The 10,994-nt window shown below is 52.1% G+C and overlaps 1 protein-coding gene across 1 annotated transcript in view; it reads right to left on the bottom strand.

The window, feature by feature from the left end:
• The window catches only part of CCDC136 (coiled-coil domain containing 136), a 29,371-nt gene extending 18,985 nt beyond the window's left edge, over positions 1-10,386 (bottom strand). The window contains 5 exon segments of the mRNA XM_078153855.1: positions 100-423; positions 6,817-6,891; positions 7,078-7,338; positions 8,529-8,633; positions 10,283-10,386. Coding sequence (XP_078009981.1) covers positions 100-423; positions 6,817-6,891; positions 7,078-7,338; positions 8,529-8,633; positions 10,283-10,340 — 823 coding nt within the window. The 5' untranslated portion in view covers positions 10,341-10,386.
• Positions 10,387-10,994: the final 608 nt, after the last annotated feature.

A 10,994-nucleotide genomic window follows, 5' to 3' on the forward strand; every position in this document is an offset into this window, starting at 1 on the left:
GCCGTAAAGAGAGCCCCCCCAGCCCCCACCCCGGGGGCCTTGCTCTGCTTATCTCTTCCCCGCCTCCCTGGCCCAGGGTACCAAAGAATCACAGTGTACCTTGCATCAGGCTAACATCCGAGAGGACCAGCTTCTCAGACTGATCGGAGTCCTTCAGCTGCATCTCACTCCGCAAAGACTTGATCTCCATCTCATACTCTTCGCGGATGCGCTCCATGCTGCTGAGCTCCGAGCGCAGGCGGCACAAGTCCTCCTGCAGGGTGGCGATGTCGCCCTCGTGCTCCACCGCTGTGTCCTCTGCAGCCTGCCGCAGACTCTGGATCTCGTCCTGGGCCATCTGCAGCTCCTGCTCTATGTCCTTCAGTTCAGTCTTCTTCTCTTGTTCCAGAATGGAGATCTCCTTCCTGAGGGACCTTACCTCACCTAGGAGAGACGCAAGTTGGGGGGCTGTCAGAGGACTGGCACACCCATCTGCTGGGTCCCCTGAGAAGGACTAACTTGTTTCCCTTCTGTCTACTCTAGAGACCCCAAGCTCGGCCCCGCTGGAGAGAAACAGCTGTACCCAGAGTAGGAGAAGGAAAGTATTTAAGAAACTAAAAGTGAGAAGTAGAATGGGGGCCCTGCTCCATTGCGCAGGCCAGGGGGGCTTGGATTGGGAATGAAGGATGGTTAAAGAGCATAGCCAAGCCTTTCTTATTTACGGCCACCTCATTTTTTCCCCTGCTCTTCCTACGTCCTTCCCAGCGACGCAGGCCCCTCAGTAGTCAGTTTGGGTGTTCACAACTGGTGACTGCCACTGTGTACATGCTGTCGTGACTCAGTGGGAATTTAGGAGCCTAAACCTATCCAAAGAAGCATCAGGATTCAAAAGAATGTGTATCTGTGCAGTAGCCAGACTGGCTGGCTGTGTTTGGGGCTCAGGGGCCAGATGCAGCCCATCTGCGCCCAAGGTGGCTTCCACCTGAGATCTTTTTACCTCCCGGTTGTATTTAACCTAATTAGCTAGCACATAAAAACTAGGTAGCCAATACCAGCTCCCTTTGGGCTTCTGTTGTGTGACTGGCTGGCACCAGGGGTCATGCTAGCAGGCTTGGACTGGCTGGATGCAATTACACATTAGGTTAATGTGACCTGCATGCACATAATAGATTTTTGAACATATGGTATACTACTGAAAAACTTGGGCGCCTCTGATCTAAGGACTTGTATATATATGGTCATACGTAGCTGTCTATCTTGGAACAAAAGAAATCTATTGTTGGGAAAATAAGGAAAGTAAGAGGCACTAGCTGGGACAAAGAACCCAGAAGGTGGGGAACAGAACTATAGGAGCAACATGGGTAAAGCTGGGTGGCTGGGAGCCATTCCTCTGACAAGTGTTTACTACTCTGGGCACAGAATGAGCTCCTGAGAGAGAACAAAAGAAGAAGCAGACAGTCCCTGCCTGCAGGGAGCTTCAGAGCTGAAGCTAGGACTAGGCAACTAGGGCTTTGCCAGTGGGCCCAAATTTAGAGAAAAACAGTTCTTGTTTCCCTTCCGCAGTAAGTCTAGGGACAGGGACTGGACTTGGGATTTCAGTAGTATAGGAAACTCCCAGAAGAGGAACTGTCCTCTCTCAATTCAGGCCAGCACCTTCTCTACAACTTGGCCAGTTGTTTGTCAAGGGCACAGGGAGGTTAAATAACTTGCCCAGGGTCCCACAGCCAATGTGTGTTAAAGGAAGGACTTCCTGACCACGAGGCCAGTCCTCTATCTACTACTACCAAGAATAATTCATTAAAATAGGAGGCTACAGGATGGTCCAAGTCCTCCCCAGCTGCCCTCTCCAACAGCCCCAGGTAGGTGAGCTCCTCCCCAGCCTGGTCCCGCCCTGCTCCCTGCTCCATGTACCACCACTGGTCTCCTTGGGGCAGGCTTCAGTAGAAGGAGACTGAGCTGCCCTGACCTCTGTCTCCCCACCACCAAACAGGATCCCTAAGTCTAAGGTTCCCCTCCACATTCCCTCCCCCCAGAAATTTTTTCTGTAAAAGTGAATTGGAGGGACCTTTCCTGGTGCTCGACCCAGGCATGTTTTCGATGCTTGCCTCTGTTCTAGAATTCAGTGCTAGAATGGATAGTATTGGCTCTGAGGAGCTTATGGTCTAGTTTGGAATACAAAACACATACAAGTGAGATAACTAGAGCACAGTCACAAAGCAGCAATATGCATAAACATATGAGTACAGTAAGTACAGTCATTCCTTCAGGGATGGGCTAGAGGGGAGTGATCACAACAGAGTAGGGTCATCCAAGGAAGGCTCCTTAGAGGAAGTGGATTAAGAATTGAGTCCTGAATGGAGTAAGGAAAACAGACTGGCACTTATTTTGGGCCTCAGTTTCCTTATCTGCAAAATGAGAGGTCTGACCTAGATGACCTTGAAGGTCCCTTCCAGCTCTAAATCCTAAGGTAGAAAATGACATGATAACATGCAGGGAGCCACAAGACCGTTGTGACTGACAGGGCCACGTTGAATGAGATGAACTTGGAAAGGTGGTAGCACCACTTGATAGAGTTGATGGAGTTTCTCCAATGCATAGCTGAAAAAGAGGGCCTAGAAAGTACTTCGGTTAGCGAAAAGCCACTTCACATAATCACAGAATTTCAGAGCTGAAAAAGACCTGTGACTGTCTACTCCAACCCACACACATCTCCCCATGGAGACACCACCACCAAGTCTGGATAGAAGACCTTCAAAGGGGACCCCACCACCTCCCAAAACGACCACTTCCACTTTTAGACAACTCTAATTGGTAGAAGTTCTTCTGGATATCAAGCCCAAATTTGTTTCTTGGTAATGTGTCCCCATTGCTCCTTGTTCTTCCCTTTGGGGCCAAGTCTAACCATTCGGATTCCGCTGTTATATGACAGACAGCTTTAGGGACTATTATCTCTTTTCCCTTCCCTCCCCCTCCCCCACCAAACTTTTCCTCTCCAGGTTAAACATCTCCAGTTCTTTCAGCCTATCCTCATATGACATGGACTCAAGGCTTTTTTGCCATCCTGGCTGCCCCACTCTGGGTGCTCTCCAGATTATCAGTGTTCTTAAACAGTGACATCTAGGATGCATAACGATATTTGGGACATTTCTTCTTAAATTCTCTTCCTTGGGGTTCAGAAAAGCAGCCCCAAACTTTATCCTTTCTCTGTCCTTACTCTTCCAAAATGATTCTAGTTACCTCCTTCCACCCTGTTTGGGGCCTTGTATTAGAGCTTTGCTCCGTCCCTCCCTTCTACACCCACAATTTCTCTGGAATCCTTGGAGCTAGAAGGGACAATAGAGGTCATTTCCCACACACCACATACATTTAGGTCCAGAAGGGACCCTGAAGGCCACAGGGTCCTCATTTTAGAAATGGAGAAACAGAGTCTTGCTCTATGAGGCAGGATTTGAATACAGGTCTTCCCGACTCCAAGGCTAATGCTCACGCACTCTAACCTCATTAACAGAGGAAGCTGAGGACCAGAGGAGGCCACGTGAGTCTGCCAAGGTCACCACGCCAGCGAGTTGGGAGGACACAGTTTGAAATCCAAGCTTCCCAATCCAGGACCTCATGCTCTCTGACTCCATCCGCATCGGGTGCCCTTTGCCCTACCCCATACCAGGGCCACATCACAAACACTAGCCAGATTCCTCTAGGCTGTGGCCTGCCCGCTCCCCACTGGAGAATGGAAGAGCTTCATTCACCTTATTTCATACCTATCTTGTATCTACTGATAGGTGGACATGCTGTGAGCCCCTCCCTTCTCTCCTGTAGATTGGAAGCTCCAGGAGAGTAGGGCCTGCCTGTTCCTTTTTTTTTTTCTTTTGGTCTTTCTATGCCCAGCAACATCAGCTGTCTGACCACGTGGCAGCTTTAATGCTTGTTGATTGACTGACTGATGGATGGATGGGGATGTAAAAGGGAGCTGGCCTACGTGGTGTCTAAGGTCCCGGAGGGTGTCTAAGGTGATGGTCCCCTCCGTCTGCAATTCCTACGGCCTTCTAACACCGGCCAGGACATTCTCCACCTTCGAGTTGGAGGCCGCGTGGGGGGCGAGCCGGGCAGGGCCAGGGCGCTGGAGCTGGGCTCAGGCAGAGTGGGCAGGCGTGGGGGCGTGGCCTGGGTTTGGGGCGGGGCTTGGGCGCTGGGGGGGTGAGACTTGTGTGGGAGTTGAGGGGGGCGGGGCTTCTCCGGGAGTTGGCAGGAGTAGGGCGGGGCCTTAAAAGGGGCAGGATGGGATGAGGCGGGTCTCCAAGATGGTCTGTGCTGATTGGCGGTAAGGCGGGGAGTTTCTGCGCCGGGTGGGGGCTTTGGGTCTGGGTCCGGGCGGAGAGTCGGTTCTCACTCACTGGTCAGGGACTCCATCGCATCAGCCCGTCTAGTGGTCTCCTTGGGGGGAAGCCCCCCCCACCCACCTCGCGCGCGCGCGTGGCCCATAGCGGGACTAAGGCAGCCGCTTCCGGCCGGCCAAGGGTCCGGCCTACCCCCAAGGAGCGCGCGCCCCCTGCGGGCGGAAACGGGCAGTGCACGGGCGCCCAGCTGGAAAGAGCTAGGAGGGGGAGGAGGGAGAGAGACAAGAGAGGGAAGAACGCTCTGCCGCCCCCTGCAGGAAGGTGGGTGATGGTGTGTGACCTGGCAGCCTTGCGCCGCACGTACGTGTGTGTGTGTGTGTGTGTGTGTGTGTGTGCGCGCGTATGCATGAGTTGGTGTCAACGCGCGTGTTTAGGTCATAAAGTGTGTAGACTCTATCTAAGCCAGGAGGACTATAGAACTGGGAAGAATCATGGAATTATATGAGCTTAGAGCTGGAAGGCATCTTAGAGGTCATCTAGTCTAACTCACTCTCTTCCCCTCCCTTTTTTTTTTTTTAACAGATGAGGAAACTGAGGTCCAGGAGAAATTAAACGATTTGCCCAAGGGAGTAAGTGGCATCCCTATAATCCTTTCATTGTGACTAGCATGCAGCCTGACTATATTACAGGTAATAAGTAGCAGTCAAGTGAAGAAGCATTTATTAAGTGCCAATTGTGTGCCATGTACATGGGCACTCTGGCAGAGATGGGGGTTTCAGGCCTAGATTTCCTGCCTCCGAAGACTCATTATCTTATTTGATCCCCTCATAGCCCTTGGAGTTTGACATAGCTGATATCATTCTTATTTTACAAATAAGGAAACTAAGAGCCTTGGAGATAATTGAGTGGGCTTGCTCAAGGTCACAGAACTGGTAAGTGTCAGAGCTGAGACAGAAATCCTGCTCTTTTGACTGCAGGGCCAATTCTTTCCTCTACAGCTTGCACAGCTTCAAACTCTGTGTGTGTGTTTGTGTGGACTCCTGAGATATTTTTATACTTAGACCCAAGGGGCCAGTGGATATGTCGTTGTGGCGTGTGCATGGGTCTGTAGGGGCACTGGATCCCTGCCTGAATCCAGCAATGCTATGGGGTCACCCATAGTCAGCAGCTATAAATATACTCAGAGTTCTGGCCCTGGGCCCCAGTGCCTGGGAGCAAAAGAACTGACTGAATAGATCTTATGGAAACCACATGTATGTGGCTCCTGCCTGAGATCATAGGATTATGGGACTTAAAGTCAGAAGAGACTGCAGAGGTACGATTCAGTGAACATTTTTGAGGAGCCTAGCATGTGCAAGGTGCGGTATACAAAGTTATTGATGTGGCAAGAATAGCTAGTACAGTCCCCAGAGATAAGAAATGTGAGGTGAAGGGAAACTAATCAGTATGAGTCTAAGCTCATACTGGGAGTAAGCAGCAGAGTCAGAATTTTAACCCAGGGCCACTGACTTGAAATCTAGGGCTCTGGCCACTATACCATGATTGCCTCACTTTTTTCCGACCTCACTTCCTTCTATCATTTCCCTTCCACTTTTCTTTGTTCCTTCCTTTGCCCTAGCTGGCTGCTTTCTATTCCTGCTCTCTCTTTGTTCATTTCCTCCTCCTTTTGTCCCACACTGGACTGCTTCCCTGGGGACTGTCTGCTCTGAAGCTGTTTTCTAGGACATCTCCCAGAAACTGGAAGCTAGAAGGAGTCAACTGAAGCTGCCTTGATGTTGCTGTGGGATATGGAACACCTACCCTGCTGCTCCTGAGAGAGAGTTGCACATGGGAGCTGAAGGGAAGGGATTTCTAGGTCATCTGTAGGGCTCCTGGTAGCTATAGAGAGCCCCTCCTTGAATACAAGCCCTTATGACACGGCTTTGTAGCCTGTGGGTATTATTGATTCTGGTTAACTCACTTGCCCTATCCCAGATTCTTTCTGAAGAGAAGAGAGGGGACAAAGAATATGACCAGCCAAGATGGCTGCAGCACTCCCCAGTGCTTGAAGGGAAATGGGAGCTAGAATGACCCTACCCCTACTCCTAAGTCACCCATCCCAGCGTCCAACCAGTTCACCCACCCCTGGTGCTGACCTGGACGTCGAAGGAGAATGGATGAGCAAGAGAAAAGGAAGAGATTAGAGGCAAAAAGGAAGGGAAGAAAAGAAGCAGAAGAGTAAAAAGAGGAGTTTCAATAGAAGATGAGTGAGTAAAGACAGAAAGCCAGGGGAAAAGATCTAAGAATGGGGTAGGGATCGTGGTGTTGTTTTGAAAAGTGGAAGATGAAATCTAAAGAGACCATGGAAATGAGAGGATAGTAAAGAAGAGGTAAAAAGATCATTTTGGATGACTAAAAAAGTGGTAAGAGAGATGGCATGAGAAAAATCCCTTGACAAAAGGTAAAATGAAGCCGACCCCACCTTCCCCTCTCCCTTGCTTCCCACATCAGACTCTAGCATTACCCTGGAGTTTCTGGATCTGCTTGGTGAAGGTCTCTGCCTGCTGGGCGCTGGCCAATCGCTCATCCTCCAGGAGCCCTGAAACAGCACAGGAGTGGCCTGAGGGAGGTCCCAAGTCCTGAGAGCTTTCCGGTTTTTGTCAAACCTTCCATCCCTTGCTGCCAGGTTCCCCCTACTGAGGTGTCAAGAGCTTCACCAGATGTGGAGAAGGCCAGACTTCAGGACTTTGAGGGGCGAGAGCTTGGGACCCTAGATTCCACTCACCTTGTAGCTCAAGGGAATCATCCTCATGCTGTCCGGCCAGCTCCCTTGTCTCTTCCAGCTCAGCCACTAATTGCAGCACCTGGGCCCTCAGCTCTTCCAGCTCTGTCTCAGTGAGGCTCAGCCCCCGAGGCTTGTCTTCCTGCAGGGACTTCGAATCGTTGTCCTGCTCCTTGTTCTCTTTCTCTTCCTCTTTCTCCCCCTCTTCCTCTTCCTCTTCTTCTTCCTCCTCCTCCTCATACAAAGCTGGGAGCAATACTTCCCCTGTAAGACACCCCCCAGCACACACACACACACACACACACACACACACACACACACAACACACACAGGATCACCTTTTTTCAGCTGAGGTCTGTCAAACTTGCAACTGGTTACACCAGCCGAGGTGACCAGGGAGAGATGATGCATTGGTGCTGTCTTCAGGTCCCCCATGATACCCCCCCCTAAATCAATGCCTGTAGAATTGAGGCTCAAGGTATTCTCATCTGTCTCCTTGACCCTTCCTGGAGTTGGCTGACCAGTTTCATTTGGGTGGGTCCTCTCACAATGACAGACTTTTTTGGGGAGGGGTGCTTCAAGGCATGAGACAGAATAATGAAGGAAAGCTCGCTCATGGACACTTGGCTTCGTCTAGTTCTGACTCCTGGAACTTGGGGCAAGTGAATAGAGAATCAGAGAGCTGGGAAGAAATTAGAGGTTATTGACTCCAAGCCCTCATCCAGGTCAAGAATCAACTCCCAGGGCATCTGCTTGACCACTGGGCTAGGGAAATTCAGACTTTGTGTGGGAGCCTTCGAAACCAGCTGGGGTGAAAGAGGCATCCCTCAGGCTCCAGACAGGCAAATGTGGGGTTGCTACCTACATGATAATATGTTCCTTAAGCAGCGTATGGGGAGGGCTGTGTGGATAGCAGAACAGCAGAATGCCGGTCGAATGGTAGCCCCAGCAGACTGCAGCCCTCCTACTGAGATTGTGCCTCTTCCACCTGGAGGGAGGGCCCTTCCCTGTGATACCTTCCATCTAACCTTGAAGGTCTAGCTGTGGGGAGAGTGGAGCCTTGCTTGAAAGGCAGACCACAATTTTGGGGGTGGGGGTAGGTAACATTGTGGGGATGAAGTGAGGACCAGTGCCTCAGATGAAAAAGCTCATCAGGAAATCTTTTGCTGTGGTGTGTTTTCGTTTTAGCAGAGCCAACCCCACAAGAGAGACCCTAATTAAGCTACATCTGTTCAGGAAGCAGTGAGGAGAAGTCTTGAAGTATTCCCCACCCCCCATTCCCAAAGCCTTAGGGTGACAATTGGGCCTTAGTTTGAGGTGAGAAGGGTTCTGGGAAAAGCTCGGGGAAATGATGGGCTCAAGGCTGGGAGCCCCAGGGGGAGAGAGAGAAGAAAGGAGTTGAATAGTAGGAAGGGAGAAAGAAAAGAAAAGCATTCTAGGGTAAGAAAACTCACCATCCATGGTCTGACCCCAGCGCTCCAGGGACCCCCAGCATTGGCCTTTCTTTCTCTCACAGCCCTCAGGTCCCTCACAGGACCCTGCAGGGGTCACTGGAAATCCTGTGGAAAGAGAAGTGTGAGAGGCATAGGAAAGGCTGGGGAATATACCCACCCTAAGCTTCTGAAGTCATGGAATTCTAATGTCAATGCAAGCATCTCCCCATTCCTAGCTCTGATGACACCCCACCCCTCCAGCTATGGCACCTCTGCTGGTCTCAGATGCTCTACCTTCCACCCCACCCCCAGCTCTTCTGCTGAACCTGGCCCTACCATCCTCCCCATTCTGGTTCAGGTCTCCACCTCTGATGCTGCTTTTTGCCCTACTCCACCCCTACTACCATCCCTGCACCTGACTCTGCCTCTGAATTCCCACCCCCCATCCTAATACAAGTCCTCATCTCTGCTACTGCTGCTAATCCTGACTCTGATTCCCCCACCAACACGGGCCCCCACCTCTGTGGCTTCCATCTGTCCTCACCCTACCCGAGGTCTACTTCTGACCCTGGCTGTGACCCCCTCATCTTACTATAGGTCCCCACTTCTGTTGTTTCTCTCTGCCCTGTGCTCCACACCCAGCTCTGCTGCTAGCTTGCAATCTGTGGCAACTCTGCCCCCCACTCTAACACAGGTTCCCACATCCGCGCTTCTGCCTACCCCACCCCACCCCCAGCTCGGCTGCTGACCCTGAATGGGAATCCCCTCTACAACACATCTCTGCTCCTCTACCCCACTCTTCACCCCTAGCTTTGCTTCTGACCCTGACTCTGTGAACGCCCCTCCCCAACACAGGTCTCCACATCTGCTTCTATTTGCCCCACCCCCAGTTCTGCAACTGACCCTGGCTCTGTTAATCTCTCCCCCAGCCTACCACGAGTCCCCATATCTTCTCTCTGTCCTTCCTCCGCACCCAGCTTGGCTGCTGACCCTGACCCTGAGAATCACCCCCTCCCCTTCCCCTTCCAGTTTTAGCTTACATTCCCACATCTGCTGCTTTTTGTCTCCTATATTTCCAGTTCTATTGTTGGCTTTGACTGGAGAGTCAAAACTGACCAGGTCTGCTAAACCCAGCTCTGTTGCTCTGTCTTTCTCTCTCTGTCTCTTCTCTCCATACGTAAGTGCAGAGAATGTATATTTAGGAAAGAGAGAGGAAGATGAGAGAGGGAGTAGAAGGTAGGGGAGATGGAGCGAATGGAAAAGAGGAAGTGAAGAGAAAAAGCTTGGGAGTTAGGGAAGGGGCAGTGGGAAAAGGGGTTCTGTTATTTGAACTGGGAGTAAAATGTCCTCACCATACTACCTAATTTTCTATCCACCCCCCCCATTATCCACTCTTCACTGTGCTTAGGGTATAAGGGGGCTGAGAGTCTGTGTGCACCCACAGAAGCCCTGGGGACAGAGCCGGGGAGGTAAGGGAGGTGAAGCCGCTTTCCCAAGGGGCGGGTGGGACAGGGATGACAAAAGAGCCTCTCAAGGGAGGATGCAGCAGTGAGTCTGGACGTGCCGGGAGAGGTGAGGACAGGGACGGGAAGATGGAGATCTCGGCCTGGGGAGGGAGAGAGAGAGGGAGGCAGAACTGCGGACCGAGAGGAAGCATTGAAGGGAGGGGACAGACTTAGGAGAGGAAGGACAGCTGGAGAGGAGGAAGGGAGGAGAAATGGAGAAGGGAAAGGAGAGCAGAGGATTTGAGAAGCCAGGTGAACACCAGCCCTGACCTGAGCACTGACTGTTCCAGCTCATGGCTCCTGGTCCATCCCCAGCTTCTGTGTCCATGGCCGCAGCCGCTGCCCGTGCTGCTAAGGGATGAAGCCGCAGAGCCTTGGGGAGCAAGGGCGGGAGGAGAAGAGGAGGAGCTGCTGGGAAGGCGTGCAGAAGGCGGGGACCTAGCCCAACCCCACGAGCTCCCCTCTTCTCTCCATAATTTCCCCCCTCCCCAACCTACCTGACGCAACCACTGGTGGGGGGGGGGTTGCGGGGTGGGAGCCATAGCCTCTCTCTTTTCCCAGTGTCCCACAGAGCGCTCCCCAGTCCCCCACCCTACACCTGGCTGTTCATTCTGTGCTGCCTGCCTGGCCAGCTCCTAGGAAGGGGCTCAAACAAATTCTTGGCTCAGGTGGGAGCAGGGAGCACTTTAACCCTTCCCCCCTTGGCCCCAAGAAGGAGGGGCAGTACAGGTCCACTGGTCAGCAAGCTGAGAGCTTGGTTGGACTGCTAGGTTCAGGAAGTAGCTGCTTCTGTGGGAGCTCTGCTTAGGAGAGGGTTCAACACTCCCCCCAGCCCTCACAAGGCAGTGAGAAGTAAGTAGGTAGGGGGTCTGGCCAGAGGAACTCCAGGGCCTGGGAGGTGCATCTCACTGGCTTTGCTGCTGAGGTAAGTTGGAGCACCCCTCTAGTATGATGTTTCCCACCATGGAATAATCTCCCCTGT

This window comes from Phascolarctos cinereus, unplaced genomic scaffold, assembly GCF_003287225.1.
Source record: "Phascolarctos cinereus isolate Bilbo 61053 unplaced genomic scaffold, phaCin_HiC Scaffold_1;HRSCAF=81, whole genome shotgun sequence".
NCBI lineage: Eukaryota > Metazoa > Chordata > Mammalia > Diprotodontia > Phascolarctidae > Phascolarctos > Phascolarctos cinereus.